Source organism: Microtus oregoni, unplaced genomic scaffold, assembly GCF_018167655.1.
Source record: "Microtus oregoni isolate MIOR12 unplaced genomic scaffold, Mior012 000025F_ref0000491, whole genome shotgun sequence".
In the NCBI taxonomy this organism is placed as follows: Eukaryota; Metazoa; Chordata; class Mammalia; order Rodentia; family Cricetidae; genus Microtus; species Microtus oregoni.
In genome coordinates, this window is record NW_024543084.1 from 28,682,979 (window position 1) to 28,706,603 (window position 23,625).

Below are 23,625 nucleotides of genomic sequence, written 5' to 3' on the forward strand. Positions count from 1 at the left end.
TGAGATCTCTGCAACATTTTAATGCAGACACTTAGTACTATGAACTTGCCTCTGTGTCCCATAATTTTGTTTATGTTGTGTATTCATTTTCATTCAACCTTTAGAAAGTCTTTCCTTTAAAAAAAAAAGTCTGCCTTAATCCATTTTTTGTTCAGTGGAGAGTTATTCAGTTCCATGAGTCTTTAAGCTTTCTGTTGTTTCTGTTGTTGATGTCCAGCTTTAATCCATGACAGTCAGATAGGATGCAGAGTGTTATTTCAATTTCCTTGTGTCTGCTGAGACTTGCTTTTTGTCTAAGTGTATGGTCAGTTTTGGAGAAAGTTGTGTGAGGTTCTGAGAGGGTATATTCTTTTGTGTTTGGGTGAGATGTTCTGTAAATATCTGTTAGGTCCTCTTGGTCTATGATGTCAGTTAGCTCTGGCATTTCTGTTTATTTTCTGTGTGACTGACCTGTCTGTTGGTGAAAGTGAGGTATTGAAGTCTCCCGTGATCAGTGTGTGAGGATCAATATGTGATTTAAATTGTTGTACCATTTTTTTATGAACATGGATGCTCTTTTTTTTGGTTCATTGATATTAAGTTGTCATGTCCTCTTGTTAGATTTTGTTGGGGACGTGGTGTTCTTTCCCATCTCTTCTGATTGGTTTTGGTTTGAAGTCTGTTTTGTCAGATATTAACTTGTTTCTTATGTCTATTTGTTTGGAATATCACTTTATTGTGGAATCCAGATCATTGATCCTGAGAGATATCAGTGAGCAGTGTGTCGATTTCTCTTATTTTATTTGTTGTTGTGTGTGTTCCCCTCTCTTGATTTTCTGTTTGGGGATTATATATTTCTTGTGTTTTCTTGGGTGTATTAACCGTTTTAGGTTGAGGTTTTCTTTCTATTCTTAGATTTTTCCTTCATGTGTTATTGGTCTTTTTCTTTGCAGCTTTTAACATTCTATCTTTGTTTTCTGTTTAGTGTTTTGACTATTATGTACCAAGGGTACTTTCTTTCTGAGTCCTGTCATTTAGTGTTCTGTATGCTTCTTTTACCTTTATAGGTATCTCTTTTTAAGGTTAGGGAAATTTTCTTCTAAGATTTTTGTTGAAAATATTTTCTAGGTCTTTGTGACCTGGGTTTTTTTTTTTCTCCTTCCTTTTATTTCTGTTACTGTTAGGTTTGGTCATTTCATAGTGTCCCAGATTTCCTGAGAAATGTTTTATACCATGATTTAACAGTTTCTTTGACCAGGGTATCCATTTCAATGTCTGAAATTCTCTTCCATCTCTTGTTTTCTATTGATGAGGCTTGCCTTTGCGCTTTCTCTTCAAGTTCCTAAATTTTTGTTTCCAGAATTCCCTCAGCTTGTGTTTTCTTTATTTTTTTTTAATTTCTGCTTTCAGGTCTCGAACTATTTATTTTCCTTCCACTGTTTATTTTTGTAGACTTTAAAGGCATCCATTAGTTTCCTCTTTAAGAGAGTTTATCATATTCATAAAGGCTATCTTAAGGTCTTTGTCTGTGTTTCAGCTATGTTGCAAAACACACAGGGCCTGTTGTGTTAGGGTTGCTAGGCTCTAGTGGAGACATTATATCCAGGCCATTTCTTATTATGTTTTTATACAGGCTTCCAGGCATCTGGGATTGGGAAATTTTAATTCTACATTGCTGATATCTGGTCCCTTGCCAGCACAATAGCCAGAAGGTGCTCTCCTTAGAAAACATCAAGTAATAACTGTCTGTGCCTTCTGGCTTATACATTTGCTACTAACATACAAGGACAGGGACTGTCTACTACCTATGGCTGGGCTCTTCTAAAGTGGGAAGATATTATGTCATTGAGTAGCCTGAAATCTGTGACTGCCCAGCACGGCGTGCTTCTCCTGCTTTGTTTGAGTTTTGTTTTTGTTCTGTGGTTTGTTTGCTTGCTTGCTTTGTTTTCTTTTGTGTGAAATTTAGGAAATTTAAGGAATTCTCCCTAAATCAATGATCAAGCCAAGATGTCAGCACAGGTGTCTTTGGAGCATAAGCATTGTGCTTTACTGCCACCATGCGTACTCGAAAGCCATGCGAGCCATAGCTATGGTCTTGGCCAAATTGAAACCTGGATGAGGCAGGAGAATTAAACTGTAAATCTGTTAGTTTTGTTTCCTTGGCGCTTTACTTTTCATTTTTATTTATTTATTTATTTTTAATTTATTTATTATGCATACAGAGTTTTGCCTAGGTGTATTCTTGTACACCAGAAGAGGGCACCAGATCTCATTGCAGATGGCTGTGAGCCACCATGTGGTTGCTGGGAATTGAACTCAGGACCTCTGGAAGAGTAGTCAGTGCTCTTAACCTCTGAGCCATCTCTCCAGCCCTAGTTTCAATTTTTAATTTCTTTGGTGGTTTCGCATTTCTGGGTGGTTTAGTGGCATTGGCCCCCAACAGATACTGTAAGGGCTGAAAGGGGTGAGGAGAAGGCCAGCAGCAATATCACCAGTAGATCAGGGAAAATGCCTTTAAAATAGTTCTGGATCCCTCAAGCCTCAAAAAGACTGGCTCAGCCTGAGTTGTTCTTGTGTATGTCGTACCTGGCCTTTACCTATTTAGGAAAATGAGCTAGATTTCTTCTGAATCGCCTCATGGTTTCTCTATATTCTTGAGTAAAATACCTGAAGTATAAACTCCCACCTAGACTTTGGTTTCCCGGAAATGGACTTCAGAAACCCCAGAATATAATAATTTTTTATTCACCTTCCCATATGATTTAAAACAAAACAAAACAAAAAGCAGAAATTGAGATTGAGAGACCTTACTGACTGAGATGTTAGAATAACATATGTGCTGCTTAGGCAATTTTCTTATTGTGCTTCTGTGAAAACTAAGGATTTGGATGCAGATAATGACCCTAAAGTAACAACTTTTATGGGTCTTTGTGATTACCAACCCTTGCCATGGCTATCATCTCACCGTTACTAATAAATAGCAGTGTTGCTGTGAATTCAAGTGGCCTAGCGCCTTTACAGCCATAGGCAGCAATCAACTGGCGCCATATTAGTGTAGGTCACTGGACAGCGACCCTTGACACCCTTGAGGTTACCCTGGGCAAACATGAAGGTTACGGCACATTGAGGAATATCTGTTGGGACGGCCCAGGAATCCTCGTAGTTACTGGGAAGAAGGGAACATCCGGTCACTTTCTGAAAGTCCTCGTGAGAACATCTCGTCAGCCTTAGCCTAGCTGCTGACCCTCAGCCCTCCTCCTTCTGTCTCCTCTCACCGGGGCTCACACTTCCCAAAGGTCCTGCTCAGCCTCCCTTTCCAGTTTCCCGTCTCAGCCATCACTTCCTAGTCTCCTCTGGGAAATCCTCCCCAAGGCCAGGAAGGTTGAAAGAAAGCCTTTCAGAATTCCGCATGTTTCTTCATTATGATATTGCCAGTGTTACTAATTTATCTTTGTTCGAGGGATTGATTATTTAATCAATGATTATTTGATTGTCTGTCTCCGTGGGAAGGGATTCTGCCTGGTTTTGCATAATAATCTGTTACTAGTGCCTGGAATAGTAAATGAGAGAAATCAAAATGTTGAGCAGAATTAAACATGTTTTGTCATTTGCACTATAGAAACTTCAGTTACTCTTTACTCTTACATGGCACCAAGTGGGAACCATTGTATGTTTTGAGGGTGCTGTCTGATGGTTAATTTACATTGTTAGCATGGTTGGATTAGAAATGCAGGTTTAATGAGCCTGCAGATATGTATGTGAGGGCGTTTCCAGAAGGATTTGCTGAGACAGAAAGACTTTCCCTGCATGAGGGTCACATCATCCCCTGGGCCTGACTTGAGAACTGAATCAAAAGGAAAATAAAGCCAAGGACTCCCGTGTTTTTTCATACTTGATCTGCTCAGATGTGAGCTCGCCACAGCTGTAAGCTGTTTGTGCTGCAGTGCCTCCCCTGCTATAAGGAACACTATTCCCCAAACCGTGAGCCAAAAGAAATGTTTCCTCCATTAATTATTTAGCCAGTAATTTTTAATCACCAGCAAGAGAAAATAAACTACTACTGCTTAAAATAATTGACTGATTGGAAACTAGAGTGATCCAAACTACTGACCGAACTGGTAGAGAATTTCATGGTGAAGGATGGTGGTGTTGAAGGACTATGTGATAACAGAAGGGAGATAGAAGAAAATGCTGTGCTCTCTGAAGAATGGCTCAGGAAACAGGCGAGTGGAGTTGTTTACTGTGATTGACACTTTCTTGCATAGAACTGTAATTTATCTCTGTTATGAAGCACCATGCGGGCAAGGTCTCTAATCTTTTCATTCCCTCATAGACACTGTGCCTGGCATGTATTAGGCACTTGGTAATGTTTATTATCACACTGGATGGTGTAAAGAGGTAATTATGGGTGGGTTTATTGGATTAGATTCTAGAACAGAACATTTTCTCAGCATTCGCTACCCCATATACAATTATTCCTACTCACCTTGGAAAACAGCTTGGAGCTTGGAAATCCTATTTTTATGTTTTCCTCTTGCAACTATTCTGCAACAAAGTGAAGATTATTGTCTTATAACAAAAATTTATAGTATTTACAGGGTATAGAATAGGTTGGTTTACCCACCCATGTCAAGAAAGCCTATGATTCTAAGGCAGGGTTCTGTATTTTTTCCCCAGGTAATAGTTTGAGAAGAAAATGGCAGTTTCCCAGAGCTGGGTGCTGGGTGAAGGCTTCCGGGTGCATTTTCCTTCACTCTGAACTACCAAAACTAGTGGGTGACTAATGTGAGAACTAAGTGACTTGACATAAGTGTCTGGGTTCAAGAGGAAAGATACTTTCTTAAGTGTGGGACTCCTTCATGCTTATCTTCCTTCCAGCATGTTCATGTCATTTAATTTTAAATGTAAGAAGGTTCTATTTAAAGGATTTGCCCCATCTAGTTGCTTTGTATGTTTGAAGAACAGATGGAATTAAAAGCGTGTGATGCTACAGGCAAGATTGAGCCTGCTAAACAACGTGTTCTCGTAGGTAAAACAGACCAGAGAGTCTCTGACTTCCAACTATGTTACTATACATATCAATTGATCTTTAAAGATGACTTAATTTCAGTTTTTAGTTTGTGTCCTAATTGTTTCTGAATTGGGAAATGTATAGCCACCCCTTCAGGGCAAATCTTTGTACTTCTGTTTTTGAGATGAGCAAAAGTATATATATATGCAGCTTGCTCAGCATCCTTCTGAACCAGAGAACAAAGTTAGATAGGCAGTGTAGAATGAGACGCCGTTTTGTGAGAAATTTCCAGAGTCCTAATTCGGAAAAAGAGGTTAGGGTCAATTGGTGGACAGATGTCATCTGGCAATGAGATTCACTCAACACAAGGCTCTGATATGAATGTTAAATCCAGTGGAGCCTCATGTAACTAGACCATCTGAGGATGAAGGTTTTGTTGTGGGTCATTGAGTTCTATTAGGAGTAGGCTGCCACATCATCTCATGTTCACAATGGGTTCTGTGGTAGCGCTCTATCAGCATTGGATAAACTGGAGGGAGACAGGAGGGTTTTTAAATGTCACAGTGTTCACTGATACATGCATTGTCACTGGTGGTGATAAATACTGTTCTGTGAAAGGATGACGAGTTTTGTGTCACATGATGTCTGGAAAGAAAATCTACACAGTGCATGGAAGGGTGCCTGCCTTCCCCTACTACAGCAATGAACAGAGAACAGCACATGTTTGACTTGGTTTGTAAGCTACTACAGACAGTTGATTTTTTTTATATCTTCCTTCTATAACTATTTTATGAGTGGTCACCTCCATTTCGTGTCTGAAATGTATCTCCCCAAATCTGCTTACATTTCGAGACAATCATTTCCAGCTTTGTCACATCTAGAAAGATATGTGTTTGTGGTCTATAGCTTTTAAAAGACAAATAGTGTCAGAGACAGCATGTCAACCTCCTGTACCCCTAAATAATCCCTCTGGTGTCGGGAAGTAAGAACCCCAGCCATAGTTAGGTCCTGAATAAGTCACTTCATGCTTATTCATCTTGAAAATGAAGAGGGTGAAATATGTAGAGCCAAATAAAAATCAATAAAAAAAAGAAAAAAGAAAGAAAATGAAGAGCTCAGAGGCGATTATTTGTAAGTCCAAATCTGACAGTGACTTTGAGTCCAAAAAACTAGCTTGGTAGATTATTAATTAGCACCTTTAAAGAGCAGCAGCCTCTTGAAGTTGCTGGTCATGTGATGGTCATGTGACAGTCATGGCAGCACCTGCTATCTGACTGTCAGATCAGCATCTTGTCACCTTACCTGCCTCAGTAGCACAATCTGAGGAACACAAAGGAAGAAAAGCCTGGGAGCCTTTGAATTGGGGAATTGATAAAACCACCACTCTCTTCTGAGAGTAAGGAAAAATTGCCTCCTTTGACCCCTCACGCCCCACCCATCTCCTGAACCCTGTAAGCCTCTATATGATTGATACTTAAAATTCATTTCCATGTTGTCTTCGCTCCACCTTTAATAACTAGATATTTCACTTTTCATTTATTTAGTTCATGTTTAGACTTGGTGGTTTGTTTTAGTTTTGTTTGTTTGGTTAACGCTCTATAAGATTATTTTAGAAAAGAGGGAAGCTTTTGCCTAGTTGCCATTATTGTTCTTCCAGTTCTCTCACATGAGGTCTCCGAACCTTTATGTTTGTTGATGCTCCATTGGAATTCACTATTGCCATTACGCTATCATAACTGAATGGTTCAAAGTTAGGGGCATGGTTATATTAAATGGAGTTCATTTCTCTGGGAATCTGTGAGCATTTTATTTATTACTACTACTACTACTATTATTAGCTAAAACTTTCTTGGGAAGGCTTTGGGGACTAATACCCTAAAGAGTGTCCTCATTCCCAGAAAGCATCATAATGTAAGTGCCAGCTCACAGCCCTCTGGCTAAGAGATTTGCCTTGATAGTTTTTCCTACCATTTTGTTCTGTTAATGAAGTCACCTTTGTTTTCTACTGAAGCTTTCATGGAAAGTTATTTTTTGCTGTTAAACAGCTGCTGCTCTCTAGGAGGCCTGCCCTTATTTTAATGGAAGCAATCTGTCTGCACGGGCCAGCTAATGTGTAGAACAGGCAAGGCCTCAGAGTAGGCTAGTGCAGAATGGAGCCATGTGAGATGTCTTTGAACTGATGCTTTCAGGTTGCATCTAATTGTAAACTGTATGCAGCCATATCAAGGCAGTAGGTAGTAGAAAGGAAGTGTAGGAAAACAAAAATACAATTTGCTTGGAAGGCCATATTGTTTAAATATGCTATATTACATCTACATTTTCTGAGCCATTACTTATTATAGCACAAGATTTACTGAGCAGTGGTGGCACACGCCTTTAATCCCAGCATTTGGAGGCACAGGCAGGCGGATCTCTGTGAGTTTGAGGCCAGCCTGGTCTACAGAGATAGTTCCAGGACTGACTCTCCATAGCTACTGGAAAACCTTGTCTGGAAAAACACAGGGGGGCCGGGGACAGACAGAGACATAGAGACACAGAAAGAGTAAATTCAATGTCCAATAGTATGACATTAATGAAACATAATATACCCATATAATGCAATATTAGACAATTATTATTAATGAATGAGATAGCTTCATATGTGATTAAATAAACAACAAGAGTATCTATGTTTTCATGTATTGCCCATAATAAGGAAACAGATATATACATATAGTATGTTTGGGTAGATTCATTCTGGAGGGATGCATACCAAACATTCTTGGAGAAAGTAGAAAGATTAATCAACCAGAATGGGGAAGAAATTTCAATTTCATGCTCTCTTCTAAGCAAATAAAACCCAAAATTCATGGTTGTTTTCTATATTTATTTTTCAAAAGAAGTTAAATTTCTTTAAAAGCAAGGCCTGTGGAATGAAATCTGCTAGGTAAACTTGCCTTGCATTTAAACATTTTGATTATTCTCTAAGTAGTCGCTAAGTTGTTCTCCACCAGCTGCTGATGTGGGTTTGAGACAGCTATGACTTTAGACCACATGGATGTCCTGAGGATGAGGGTTGTAGGGCTTGTGATGGAGAATGACTAGGATGTAAAATAAGGCTTGTTGTAGGAAGGGTAGCTAGTGGAAATCCCTTTGCAAGATAGCTCTTGGGCTGACTCTTGGATGGTGAGAAGCCTACCATGTAGACTCCAGGAGACTGAGGGGCAAGGCAACACAGCTCCTGGAAGAACAGCAAATGATAATCCCTGATGAAGGTCCAAAGAGGAGACAAGCCCATGTTCCATTCATATGTGTGCAGGCTTTCGTCCAGTATATTAACCTACCATGAGGAGATGACAATCGATCTGATTGAGCAGGACAGCAATGGGGATAAAGTTCAGGTCAACTGAGGCTAGAATACCGAGAACCCTGAGAACTAGGAACTTCAGTGTTTCTCAGGTGCTCCTAAGAACATGCAGAGAAGGTTAGAGGCACCATCTGCTCTTAGTCCTTGGACTGTGAGTGTCATTGCAGTGGAGCGTGTCACTATTCAGAGTTATGTGTTCTGGAACATAGAATACAAGGCAGGGGAAGGAGAAAGGATTTTCTCTTTAGCTTCATAAAGCCTCACCATATCTGTAGTATCAGAGAGACGGTATCCAATCGTATAGCACAACATAAGGGCTTGGATCTGGTTGTTTTACAGCATCCTAAGCTGATCATCTCCCCTGTACAGGTGGATGGTGATGCAGTTATTGCAGTTACTTCTCTGAAATTGTAAGTGTTGATCAGTTGCAAGTAGTTATTAATTACAATCTATATCTAATGCCAGTTGGGCACACCAGGGCAAAGATAATAATCCGTTTCTTCCATATCTCCCAGAAATGGAGCTGGATATCATGTTTTAAGGTATAGTTTCCTTTTTTGCTTTTTAGTAACCAGCTTGGTAGAGAAACGAAAAGGGCCTCAGGAGACATTCTGAATCTGCCTCTGGAGACTGGCAGGTATCCCAAGGCTCTAATGATAAGTGCTTTCTCTTTTGCCCATTCTGCTTGGAATTTGCTGTGATGTAGTGCCCTTGTGGTTCCACCTTGTGTGTTACATTGGTTAAATATACTTACTTATCATATGCTCTGGCTATAGTTGTACATATTGTCAATGATTAGCTTTATTGCACTGTCACAGTACATGCCCCATAAAATATAAAGCCATTACAATTCATCATCAATTACTTGAGGTGAGAAAGTTATACCTCATAGAAGACAATGTGATATCATAGACTCTGAACTCCATGCATCCCTAAGGGTGGTAGAGCCCTAAGATCTTCTAAATATACTTTGATTATTATTTAGAACAAATTTCATTTTAATTTGTCACTGTGCTTATAAAACAGTTGAAACCCCAAGGCTTCAAAGAAAAGATGGGGAGAGTAAAGGGAAGTGGGACACATTCTGTCATGAGGTGAAAAATCAAAGACTCAAGGGTTCCCTTTCCCTGGGCTGGAAAGTTGACAAGGAGTTCAACAGCTGAATATCTTAATGTCTCAGGACCTGGTTGTATGATATACAGAATTTTCAAGAATCTGAAAGGAAGTCAGATTTGAGGGTTATAATGAATCGAGACAGCATCTTTTGCAGAACTGTTTTTACATTCACATTTTGCTAATATTTATTTGCTAGTATTTATGTTAATACCCAAGCCAAGACATTTCTCTGCAGCTAACCTGCTGCCTCTGAGATGCTGGACAAGTCAGGTGGTACAACTGAACATTACATCCCAAAGTAACTTAGTGTATTATAACTAAATATATCTTGTTCTCAAGCAATGTCGAGCTTGTAACTCTTGCTCAGAAAGCAGCACGTTCCCATTTATGGCATTTGTGGCTTTGAAAATTTTCCTTATTGATCTGGATTGACTTTATTGATCTAAGGCATGTTTAACACTCTCGTGTTTTTTTGTAACTTTCAGTATGACAGGGAGATAAATTACATTCTTCTGCATTTGTCAAACAAGTCAGCAGTCCTGTCTTAATACCAGGCTCTCATATTCTACAGTCATAGGAAACGTTTAATTCTTCCGACGAGCACCACAGTTTGAAATAGGAAAGGAAGGAAAATTATTGATCACCAAGATGCCTTTGTGGCTAACCTACTGTCACAAACCTGTAATTGATTGAGCCTATTACCACCCTGACACCCATCTGCATTTCTTTTCCCCTTTTAGAAACGTGGCTCCATCCATTCTTATTCCACATGGTGCCTTGCAGATTACTTGTGACTTTTATTTGTGGTATCTCTTTTGTTGTTGACGTTAATGAGATTACTGCACAATATCACAAGAGAAATGGTGTTGCTGTTTGGAATGTTAATGAATTGCTTGCTTAGCCAATTGCCATTTGTTCCACTGTGTGAATATGGTGTGTGTGTGTGTGTGTGTGTGTGTGTGTACGTGCGCGCGCATGCCTGTGCTCGCTCGTGCGTGTGTGTAAAAGAGCCGAGTAGCAGGGGTGGGATTGCATTTTTTTTTCCTCTTTGCAGCCAGTGACGTGAGCCGTGCCTGGAACAATCAGACTCGCTGCAAACAGGGTAGTTGAAGATGCTGGGGGAGGCAGCTTGGTGCTTCCTAAGCTAAGGCGATCTCAGAGCTGCTCAGGAGGTGCTTGGAGCTGCTGGAGTACAACCTGCAGAGTCCCTTCAGCAACAGAGCCTGGCAACGGGTAGAAAGTGCCTTCTTATTTCTCTAAACCTATTCCCTAGTGGACCTTCAAAATGATTGGCGTGAATAGTGTTCAGAGTGCCAGCAAGGTACGGGTGAGGACCTCAGGTTCTGTGAAGTATTCCCGGGAGGATTCTATCCGGCGGCAGTCCCACCGGTCAAAGTCTATGAAAATTTCCAACTCCTCAGAGTTTTCTGCTAAGGAGACCAAGGTAAAGAAATGGCATGTTAAATATTTTTGACAGTTGTATGGTGGGATCTCAGAATGCTATGCAGTCTGCCAGCAGGTGATATGCAGGGACAGGATGAGAAAGTAACAGGAAGCATAAAATGGCTCTAAGATAATCGGTGAGACTGGGGTGAGCAATGATACCTGAACTCCAGATCGGAGAACCGCTGCGCTGTGCAGCAGTCTTGCACAGAGCCAGCTTGTGGAAGAGAAGGGTTGGAACAGCGTTCAAACAGCGATGATTCTGGAAACCGGTGGTTGGCACAGTGGTCATGTTTTAGTCGCAGAATGGTTGTCTTGACAAGTGGCTTTTCAGTGCGGCATATTTTTAGAACATCAGGAATTTAGAAATATCTTGTATAATTTTTATCTTTCATTGAGTTCATTTTTTTTCTTTCCTCTTCCAGTATGTCCCCCTCCCCCAGTCTGTGGAGCTAGTATACAAAAGTGACCGTGTTCTGCATGTTGTATTCTCGCTATGTTCATTGCCAGGTGTGTGTAACTGGGAGAAATTCCTTCTTTTGTGTCCCTTCCATATGTGTGTACTGCTGCCGTGCTGCCGTTAGCAAGGCGTCGGTGTTTCGGTGACTCTGAGATAGCATCATGTTGGTTCATGTGGACTGGGAAGGAGTGATTACGTAGTGAAGTGGGCATCTACTACATGCATATTCTTGAGATCCTTCCCACCGCCATCTGTGTGAGCAGGGTACTCAGAAACACTCCCACTCCACAGGTTTAAAAATGGAATGATGGAATCATAGGATCACAGAACTTTGGAGCTGGGGATGTGGATGATTATAACAAGATTCATAGGCTTGAGGATGTGTAGGAAAAGCTTTGGGAGGTGGATCTCTATCATTTCAGCCTTCATATGGGTTCTGTCCAGACCCACTGAAACTGACATCAAGCCTACACCCTTTCATTTGGTGCCACTGCCCTCCTCCACTGCTCCTTCCCAGCTCTTCCTCCTGCCTTGTTACAATATTGAAAGACTTTGTCTTAACAAGTGTCACTCAGAATATGATAGGCAATGGATGGTAACTTTAAGAAATATGCTGATTCTCATCTATTACAGAACAATCTAACCCCAGCAATCATTAGCAGATTATTTTGGCTCTGATAAGTTTTTCAGAGTTTTTTTCCTTAGAGATTTTTAAATTATAGTTTTAAAAAGGAGCATGCATTTTTTGACAGTCTTTTAATGTGACCCGAATGAGCTTGTCTTGATTTTTACTGCAACTTTATGCAACGTCCCATGGTCTGATGACTACTGTCCCCTGGTGACGTAGACCTCCAGGGTTTATTACAGTATTAAGTAGATGGATGTGATGGTCAGCATGGTGATCATTTTTTTTTTTTGCAAAGAACACTGATTTGGTGTCTCTGGATTTTGTTTCACATGTCTTAATGTGCATTATATCTGTAACATGTCAGAGTCCCAGAGAAGTAAGAGGTCATCATTATGAATGCTTCTGTAGTTCACACTCACATCCTGATAAAAATTCAATTATTCTGTACTGTTGGTTTGCTCAGAATTAGGTTGTATGGTGGAATACTGGAAGCTAACAGATACCAAATGAGCAGATTTCTCTAATGCCTTCTCTGTTTGTCAACAATCCCAGACACTCCTATTTGGTAGGAATATATGCACTTTGGTGAATATTTTAGTCAAGAGTATAATATATACATTCCTGATAGAATTATAGTCAGGAGGCCATCAAAAGACTTTGACAATTATAGTCTATTAAAAAATACGTTGGAACATTATATGGTCTCTCGAATTCAAAGTTGTTTGTTCAAGAATATATCTAAACTCCTAGACCCCAGACTCTGTCTCCCTGTACCCCGACCCCTGCCTCTCTGACTTGTGTATGTATTCCATTAGAATTAGATTAAATAGATTAAACATTATAATTCATTGGCAATTTTTGTTCACTAAATGAAGTTTCCTGAATATCCTAAGTGTTTGCACGCTAAACTGATGCACTGAATTTCATTATGGACATGTGTCACTACATGGTAACCTGTGTTCTTTACTACACCTCTTATTCATGTTAATAACTAAAAGGCTTATTCACTTGACTTTTATCTAGTAGTAAAATTCTAGTAGTTAAAAGCAAATCAGTGTTTTTTCTCCTGTTAATCAGCTAAGTAGTTGTTTTGCTTTTTTCTTTTTTATTATCAGATGGTTAAACAAAGAATGAAAGTTTGTTTAACCTGATGATAAGAAATCCTATTCCCTCTACCCTATCTTCCCACTCTTTCCTCCATTCAAGAAAGATAATATTAATTAACTCAGGCTAACTTCTAGGATTGAATTCTCTCTCAAAACCTCTGCCTAGCCCATTCTAGATAAGGAGAATAGTTTTCATCTTTTCAAAGAGTTTAATTATATGTTTTATAATTTTTGAAAACTGTCATCTTTAATGTCTCTAACTTCTCTTTTGTTGGCCATAAAACTCATTTATTTACATTACTACGAAATCAGTTCATCTGCAGGCCTCACTTTTCATCTGATTATGCAATTTGTTCTTTATATGAAGAAAGTGTTAAAAGATTTCCGGAAGGGTTAATTATTGCCTTACATTTGATTAAATCTCATTAAAGATTTAACTAAACATTCTAAGTGAAGAAAACTGAATTTTCTACTCTTTGTGCATCATGTTATCATTGTCTGAGGTAAATTTCACCTCCCCAAACATTTTCTATTTGTTGTTTTCTGTAGAACGCTGCTCATCGTGGGCCTCCCCTATTCCCTTAAGAAGTGATTCAGTCCTCCTCTTCTGAAGAATATGACTTTGCCTTTTGCTGGATAATGTTTATATCAAATTCCGGAACAGATAAAATGTAGAAGATTCTTAACGTTGTTTTTTTTTATTTTTTAGAAGAGTGCTTATACATTTGTGGAGACTGGCATTCATTGTCAAAATGTCTCTCTTTTTTTTTTTGAGAAAGAATGAGTATTTCTTTTTTTTTAATTTATTTATTTATTAAGGATTTCTGCCTCCTCCCCGCAACCGCTTCCCATTTCCCTCCCCCTCCCTTGATCAAGTCCCCCTCCCTCATCTGCTTGAAGAGCAATCAGGGTTCCCTGACCTGTGGGTCTCTCTTAACCCCGACTTTGGATTCAACCATTTGTATTTTATCTGATACTGGAGGCTTACCATTAAGCCTCCTGGCCATTAGGTGGCACTACAGACCTTCTTGCTACCAAAGCTAACTGGCTGCTGTGCCTTAAACAAAAATAACAATTTGGATCAATTTGGAAGGTTGATTCTTAACTTTTCTTTACTTGGTTATTTATCCCATCCATTTATGCATTTTTCATGGTTCTGTGTATTGAATGTATTCCAGGTTTTACACCTGCTTGGCAACTGTCCTACCATGATCTGCATGACCATCCCAGAACATGCTAATTTAAACTTCACTTCCACCAAACATTTCCACTCACACACACACACACACACACACACACACACCGTTCATCTGGTTAGATATAAACTACCTGAGTATTTTTAGTTTTCAACTTGCTTAGATTAAGAATGTGAAAGCTGGTTCCATACTTTCATTTGTTTCTCTGTGTCCATCTCTTATCTGGGCAAACTCCCAGCTTGACAATGTCATGCTTTGTGATGTGGCAGAGGATGAGAATAATATGCATAGGGGCACATTGTTGGGGAATAATAGAGCAACACATAAAGAATTCTCTCCCTGACGATTGTGTAAAATGAACTGTTTAAAGACGTTTTTGATAAAATCGCAAAGGAAGTTGAGAAACGTCACGTCAAAGTCACAGTATTTTTGGGTGGTACATAGTGAAAACATGTGCCATCTGCTTTGTGGCCAAGATGCTGCCCAGGCGTAGTGTGGATTCACTCATTAATTATAATTGTTCATCTTCACAAGTCTTTTCTCTGAGCAAATTGCAGGAGTTGAAATATCCTTCTAAGCAAGGTTAAGTTTTGTAATTGTGACAAACTTATACTTTTTCTGTAAAAAAAAAAAAGGAAAAGAAAAAAAACAAAAACAAAACCCACAGACCTACAGACTGAGCTAGCTTCCAAGAAGTTGAGTTTTATAGCATTTTAGATAAATCTCGGCTCTAGGCAACGTTAACTGTAAACGTGTGTGAGAGAAATGGAAGTGCTTTGCCACAGAGCACTGCTCTGGGAATGCCTAATTCGTTGCTTTGTAAAACATGTGGCGGTGATGCTGAAAGGCGCCATCAGCTCTATTCTCTTCACTCTGCAAAGGCCCTGATTGCCTTTTCACTCGCAAAGTGCAGTGTTAGGTAAATGCCAATCACTTCTCTGCCTGTTAGTCAGAGCTCTATATACAAAGGAACCTGAAACCGTTTTGCAATGCCCCTTTGCAACCTCATATTTCAGTGGGAGCTGTGCAGACTGATGTCATGGTTTTTCCCTAGATCATTTTTCTTTAGACAGAAGGCTAAATCTGGGAAGGAGATTCTGATCAAATAGGTCATTCCCATCTGCCTGTTTAAAAATGTATATGATATGAAGGAAATACCTCCTCAACTGAAACTGTCTTTACACAAATATGTGTTTGTGTGTATGTGGTGTATGTGTGTGTGTGTGTGTGTGTGTATATATATATATATATATATATAACAAAATATTATATATTTAAACTCTGAAGTTGAGGCAGAACATCTTTTAATTCCTGTTAATTGAAACCTTTTGGACAGATACGGTACAGATTAATATGCCCCAATATTAAGAACATCCTAGGTCTTAGTTGAAACCCTGGCACAAGAATCTGGGAAGAGTGCAAAGATTAAGACATTTGTATTCCTAAGCTCTTTTTATAAAGGTTGGCTCTATCATCTTTACACTATACTTACTGTGTTCTAGGAAGTTACATTTTTGCTATAGGTGTGATTCTGCCAGACTCTCATTAATATATTAATCCAGTTATATTAATGTTTTGTTTTGTACCTAGGGGAGACCATATGAAGAGACCTAGCTCCCTCAGCTTGTCCTACAAATTGTGTCCTTATCAGTAACTATGTATCTGCCTCATGACTTGAGTCGGACTTGCTAAAAAAGCAAAAACATGTCTGCCTTTGGTTGTATTTCTGAGTTTCCAAAGCTAATGGAGTGGCTGGGGTTTTGGGCTCCTGCTCCCCAGCTTGGTGCTCTGAATTTTGTAGACCCTGCAGTGCTTTGATGTGAGTTAGCACCTTTTCCCAGGATGTGCAAATGACTACTTAGGAGTAAGTGTTGAACAAACCATGCTACTGATTGGGTGACACCTGCTGACTCTTGAGCACGATTCCAAGCAGATTGTCCGCCATCCCAGCTTGATCCACTTTCTCGTGAGAAAGGAGCATGTGGTGCTGTGCTATTGCGAGTGTCTCTAAAATGACTCGCAGTGCCAACCTGTGCTCCTGTTCCGCTGTTCCTGTGAGTCCATGTGTGCTCACCTCCATGTGCCATTTGGACACTGGAAAAGAATTGCCAGTCTGTGCGGTTCTACTTATCAAGCTCCTGCTCCTGCTCACGGTGAATTGAGGAGGGAGAGGAACACTGTGATAGAGTGAAGAGAGGAGAAGGAGGTGCTCTTCCTAGTTGGTCATTGTTGAAATAGGGCAGTGAGAAGGGAAACATAGGAAGACTCACGTTCTCGAGCGTGATGCCTTTCCTTCAGAGCAGCCTGCTAGATGGGGCCTGGCTGGCTCAGCATTCAAGGGCTATATGCTCCTGTAGTTCTATTAGAGGCTATTTTAGAAAAACAATTATTTATTCACTCATAGTAATACAGAAATTGAATAGCTGACTAAGAAGGCTTTCTCTTCAATTTATCGTTGAAGTTACTCTGTGCTATCACTAATTGTTATTATTCTGAATTCCAATAGGTCAGTTTTTCATTACTTTTTAAAAATCCAGTTCACCACATTCAAATGGACACCTCTTCAAATGCATGATTTTCTGATTTCAGTTGAATTTGGTCTTGGCAGGAGATTCTTTGGTATTCTTCGTGTCAAAATTTTATGAAAATCCCTGAGTGGGGCCCTCCCTTTGTTTCTTACTCCAGTTCTTTTCATGATCTGTTGCTGCTTGTCACTTCCAGTTTAGTTTCCGAAAGCGAAGTGCTACGCACAGTGGTGCATACATATCAGTATGCTCCTTGCCAGACTCGGTGTTATAAGTCAAATAATGCTATGTAGTCATCCGAATCGTCTCAACTTGATGATTCTGGGCTAATTTACTAGACCTCTGTGTCCACAGTAAGCACTAAGATTCCCAATCCTGGAGGCCTGCAGCTCATGACAAAGGAGTCAGTCCCGGCTGTATGTTTCCTTGCAGTTACCTACTAAGATCTCCAGTATAAGCAAACCAGATACATTGGCTTTCCAAACTGGCTGCTTTAGAAAAATGAAGCTTTAATTTTCATGTTATTGAGAACGGTTCTGTATAGCCTTGTCTGGCTTCAAACTCTTGATCCTTTTGTCTTAGTGTCTCGAGTCATAAGTTGATAGGTATGTGTGTCACCGTGTCTTGCAAGAAAGCAGTGTTTACTGACACGAGAGGGATAAAGGCAAATAAAATGCCAAATTATTTATGTTGGTTTATGTCACCATTCTTCACTCTTAACACGATTGATCAGTGTTTTGAAGGGCTTTTTGTGTGCTTCGCTAAACCCGTGCTATGTTCTTTTAGTAACAAATAAATTATGTCTTTATCCAGCCAAAACTTAGCTATGCTAATTAGTTTAAGAGAACAATGCCTTTTTATTTTTGTGCCTTCAAAAACTCGACTGAAATCTTGAGGGAGGAAATCATAGATCTTCAAGGAGAGGGCAAGTGAGAGGATGCCCTAAAGATGGCAAAACATTTGGAAGCTGAAAAGCAGATCTTACCTTTTAGTCCCCAGGAAAGAGCTGAAGCACAGGAACCAGGAGAGTGAGCTAATACAGCTGGTCCCCAGGGAGGTATGCCCTGGCCACAGACTCCCCTTCCTAAATGCTCTAGAGTTAGAAACCCTAAATGCCTTACCCTACCTTGTGTTTCCAGTGTCCCCCTCCCCGTCCCTACATTTTCTGTTCATCTTCAGCACTGAGTTAACCAGGGGCTTCATGCTTAAATCAGGCCCATTTTGAGGCCCACAGTGAGATCCCCACGTGGAAAAGCAGTGATGAGTGATGTGTCAAATAGTTCAGGAAGGGAATCCCTGCCCCCTCTCCTCCCTCAGGTATATTTTCTCAGAAGTAAAGAGAAGACAGGAAGTTGAATAGCACAAGGGGAGGGTAACTCCAGGAACATGATAGAGGAAAGCCCTGGACCATGTCTGTGAAGGAGATGGAAATAGCAGCTAAGACAGGAAAAGTGGAAGATTCTAGCTCTAGCTCTGACAGAATATCTGGCATGGAGCTCTGCAGAGATAGAGACTGGAAATTTGATGGGAGATAGCTGAGGTGAATTGGAGATGGGTTTCTTGAAAACGCATTTAATGTGGCCAGCAGAATGAAGTTTGATTAATTCTATGGTAAACAAAAAAAAACACAATAAAAACCCTATTTTTTAAAAGGGCTATACTGTACCACATTGCTTAGGTATGATTTCTATCAGTACTGTCATTGTAACATAGACACTGACAATTGATGACTCTCCAGATTGTGAGGGGTTATAATCCTAATCCATTAGGGAAGCAGAGAAATATTTGTAAACATAACATATATGGCATATATCTATGTGTGTGTGTGTGTGTCTGTGGGTACATATGTATATATGGCACACAGAATACACACAAACACACATATAATTTGTTTTGATGGAATGTTCTTTTATTTTTTAAAAAAAATATACTATTATCTTAACAAAAGAAAAAACCCAGCAATTCTGTACTTCTCGAAATTTCTTTTGAAAATTCTCTTGTTTACGAAATATAAGTGCCTGGTATTCACTAAATTTAATTGTTTAATTCAGCTGTATTGATAGTTTTGAATAAAATCTTTTTCCATTTATATTTGTCTTCGTTGCTTTTTCTAATGTATGGAAATGACAAGGAGCAGATGCCAGGCTTGGTGTTTCTTCTAAATGAACTGTTCTCTGGGGTTTTTTTTTTAGAAGCCATTTATTAAAATGGGATCAGCTTGTTGCCCAGAAAAAATTGCTTTCTTTAATAACAGTGCACATTAATTTTATGATCATATCCATAATCATTAAATATAATAGATCATTTTTCTTATGTATTTAAAAATATTGCATGTAATTACAAGATCTTTTAAAATTTATGTGTCTCTTATATTTCAGATTGTAAAAGGATTCTTATGACTTCTGTCTGCTACCTTTCAACAACAAGGATTATCAAACAAAAGATCTTATAGCAGATCATAGCAAGTTCTGTCTAGAATTCTCTCTGAAAATGTAGGCTATGGTTATATTTTTCAAGCAAGTATTAGCTGTCCAAATATAGAGAACCTTTTTGATAAATAGCACTCCAGAGGATCAGGGGGTAAGCGTTAGAAATGAAATCAAGAAATGTCTATGATCACAGTGAACTTGGGGCTTATGAAGTGCTGCATTTGCTAAAGAACGTTCTCAAAGTCAGCCTTCTCCCTAAGTCTGTAAGTGCATACAGTTTTATTTCAGTCTTTCAGACTGTATAAAGTTTTCTGCATAAATCACATTCACATAAGGTTTGAAGACACTTGTGTCTAACATCTATAACGAGCTGAGGAAAGATATGGGTACTTTTATATGTTCCTGTCATTCTCTCTCTATTTCAGTCAACTGAAAGAGAATGCCTCGTCTCTCTGGGTTGCACACCTTCTTCTGGAGAAAGTGTTATCGTCATGGCACCACCATTTGGGAGACGAGTATAAAGAGAATGTAAAATACTCAACTAAAAACGAGCCTAGGGTCTGACTCCTGTATTCAAGTTCTTACTTCCCAAAGGTCACCAAAGTTAACCAGTATGACTACAAAGCAGCCAGATAAATTAGGTTATTTCAAATAACAATTTTTCCTATGTCTAATATGAAATTTGGGGGCATATTTACACTGAAAAGACTCATTCAAGCTAAAATTTAGTCAGATATCCTGCTTTTGGTCAGGCATTCAACACCCTGTAGCAAGTATCAGCTCTCCCGCTTCCAGAGTAGTGAAGCCAAATAATCACACTAACTTTGTTATTTCCAGCTTTGCTGATTTCTAGACCAGTAAGTCTTGTATAGTCATACTTGTGATATTGAGCAAGGATTTTTAAAAAGCACTGAGTTCAAGATAGTTGATGAAGTATTGTCAGGACTAAAATTAGACAGGAGATAACATCTACAGAGTTTAAATCTAATGTCATCTTTATTTTAGTTAAGTGACATATGTGTGGTATGTTAGATATTTAACAGCACAGAAGACTACATATAAAAAAACGTTTTTTGCCCTCCCATCCCCAAGTTGCCCTCACCAAGGAAAATCAGTAGTAACACTGCAGTGGTTTTTTGTCATTGTTTTGTTTGTGTCTCTATTGGATCCACAGTTTTCCATTAAATGGAAACAGACCCTAGACTTTGCTTTACTATTTACTTTTGACAACATATTCTGGTATATTTCCTAAAACTGTATTTAAATAAATATTGGTGGGAAAGATTGTATTGCTGGTGTTGCTACTGAAACAGTTTTTCCACTCACTCAAACATTAATGCTTCAATAGTGCAGAAATGAGCTGCCCTCTCTCATAATTTAAGAAGGTAGCATGACACAACCCCATTCTGCCACTGCTGTCACCCAGCCCGTTCCATCTCCTACCTGAACACTAGCAATCTCACGACTCTCTTGCACCTTCTGCCACCCCTCTGCAGCAGAAGCCGGGACAGTCTTAAAACCATGACTTATAGCAGGTCACTCATCTGTTTAGGGTTATCCACTGTTTGCCCAGCTTGCGTAGAAGAAAGGTCTAATTGTTTCTAGTTAAAAACCCTATGGGGCCCAATTGTCTGCTGTCCTCCAGAAAAAAAGGTTTCCATACCTGAAGACCACTGCATCCAACCACATCTCCTTTGTGTCTGGTTTTTTTGGGGGGCTCTTCTCACTCAATTTTTCCTACAGAAGCTCATCCTTTCTTCCAGATTTTGTACTGCATGTGGGTTGTGTTTTATGTTCCTTGCAGAATGACGTTCTCTGACCATCTAGTCTAAAACTGATCCTTTGAGTTATCTGTATTATTTTAATCATTTTTAATAATCAACTGAGACCACTAGAGTTACCAAAATTATTCTTACCTTTTAAAATTTTTTTCAACCTCAGTGAAATCTAAATATTTTGTTTGAACCTGTGGACATAGTCTTTGTTAGCTGAATCTGTAAATAAATGCATGTCTTTAAGAAAAGATTAATGTTTGGGCTGACAAGGGAGGGGGACTTGGTTGGGGGAGGGGGAGGGAAATGGGAGGCCGTGGCGGGAAAGAGACAGAAATCTTTAATAAATAAATAAATAAAATAATAGAAATGGTTTAAGATATATAAAAAAAGATTAATGTATACTGTTAGAAGAATAATAGGGTGTGTTGGCATAAACTTGTAATCCCACCTCCTTGGGATCACATTGTCCACATTGTTTTTTGAGACAAGATCTCTCATTGAACCTGAAGCTTGGTTGATTTGGCCACAATGGATGTGCAAGAAGGGATCCTCCTGTCTCTTGCTACCCACTACTGAAACGTGATCATGCTGCACCTGGCTTTTAATATGGGCGCTAGGGATCTGAACTCAACTCCTTGTGCTTGAATGCCAAGCACTTTATTTGCTGAGTCATCTCCCCAGCTTCAGTTTTCAAACTTTTAGTGAAGAGAAATGAAGAGGACTGTGAGACGGAGTCTACTAGGCAACAGAAGAGAGTTCAAGAATATCTTGGGCAGCATAGTGGGACCTTGTCTTAAAATAAGAAAGGGAGTGTGAAGGCAAGGGTATGACTCAGTGGGAGAGTCTCTGACTAGCCTGTGTGTAGCCCTGTGTTTAATCCCAGTAGAGAAAAAAAAGCCAAAACTCTACAAGTGTCACACAGTGCGAATCATATTACAAACACAAACCAAAGTCTTCTGGTAGCTCCAGAATCTCATCTTTGCTGTTTCAATACGTGTAGTTTACTATCTACTTGACTGTGAAAATGTGTTATGTACTATACCATAAAAAGTTATTCTGTTCAGTTAGTAGTAGTTGCTCAGCTATTTCCCCTACATTTATTAGTCTCTGGTGTGGTATTTGCTGTTATCATTGTGTGGCAGATTACTTTATGTATGTAGACATTGGCTACATTCTTTCTCATGCAATTGATGTGGGTCCAGTCAGACTAAGTGAAAGGAACATGTGTAAAAAAGTCTCCTTGACAGTCATTGTGTGTGTGGGATAGCACCTATTGTGAAATGTCTAGACCATCAAGAAATGTCAGATAAAACAGCTGCTCAGAAGTTTGAATCTAAATCATCATTAATCAGGAATGTCACAGTATCTATTTATTCTTTTTTTTTTTTTTATTTTCGAGACAGGGTTTCTCCGTAGCTTTTTGGTTCCTGTCCTGGAACTAGTTCTTGTAGACCAGGCTGGCCTCGAATTCACAGAGATCAGCCTGCCTCTGCCTCCCAAGTGCTGGGATTAAAGGCGTGCGCCACCACTGCCTGGCTCATCTATTTAATTCTTACTGTTTACTCTTTACAGTTTTCTAATCAACTCTGTCTACTGAAAGCTTCCAAACTGGACCTGGGAAGATTGCCTAGCCGGTAAAGTGCTTGCTGTTCAAGCATGAGGGTCTGAGTTCAGATCCCAAGCACCTGTTTAAAAAGCCAGGTGCAGCATGTCCACATTCTCGGTGCTGGGTAGGAAGAGACTGGGGGATTCCTCAGCTTGTTGCACTATCAGCCAGGCCATTTCAGCGTATCAGCTAAGCTTCAGGTTTGTGAGAGGTTATGTCTTAAGAAATAAGGTGGAGAGTGATTGGGGAAGGTGTCCTCTGTCAACCCGTGATCTCCATGTGTGCATGGGTAAAAGCACGCACATGCGCAAACACAGACACTAATAAATAAGTTTAAAAATCAGAGTTCCAAAGGTTACATGTTGTATGGATTTGTGTGTGCCATGAAGGGTTTTGTGGCCTTTTTTTCTGTGTTTATCTACAATCTAACATGTGCCAGTTTTGAATAATTTTCTTTTGTTCTACCTATGAAAAAATTCCAGAACCCAGGGTGATGCTGCCTTCCTACAAAGCTAAGATCAGGCAATGTCTGCAGACTAACTACTGTTCTGCTGCAGCTTTTCCCTCTACCTGGGGTGGCTCCTCAGCTGCTGAGTGCTGAACTGGCAGGAGTTTGTGTCTACAGTTTGAGCAAGAGAGTTGATTAGGAAGGGATATGGGAGAAGTTTTTGGAGTTGATGTTTATGTTCTGTAACTTAATTGGAGTATGAATGCACTTGTCAGAATGTATTTAAAGGTACATTTAAGATGTATAAAGTTCGCTTTGTATCAGTTATATCTGAAAACACTGTAAGCAGACATTGAAAAGTTAAGATAATGCTGGTATATGTCGCAGTGAAGTGAAGTATGCTGATATCCAACACATGCTTTTTTATTGTCGTTACTCTGAAACAGGGTTGTATGTTTCCCATGCTGGACTTGAGCTTGCTATGTAACCTGGCCAGCCTTGAACTCTGGATCCTCCTGATTTCCTGTCACAAGCATTAGGACTGCAGGAATTCTCCC

General features: G+C 39.6%; 1 protein-coding gene across 4 annotated transcripts in view; it reads left to right on the forward strand.

Annotated features, from left to right (window-relative positions):
- Psd3 (pleckstrin and Sec7 domain containing 3) overlaps nt 1-23,625 on the forward strand; it is a 372,681-nt gene that overhangs the window by 245,568 nt on the left and 103,488 nt on the right. The window contains exon 1 of one of the 4 annotated variants that reach the window (XM_041674598.1): nt 10,475-10,896. The exons of the other annotated variants lie outside the window; for them this stretch is intronic. Within the exon in view, the coding sequence (XP_041530532.1) occupies nt 10,738-10,896 (159 nt within the window). The 5' untranslated portion in view covers nt 10,475-10,737. Of the gene's footprint in view, nt 1-10,474; nt 10,897-23,625 lie in introns of those variants that run through there. 4 annotated transcript variants of the gene reach the window in all.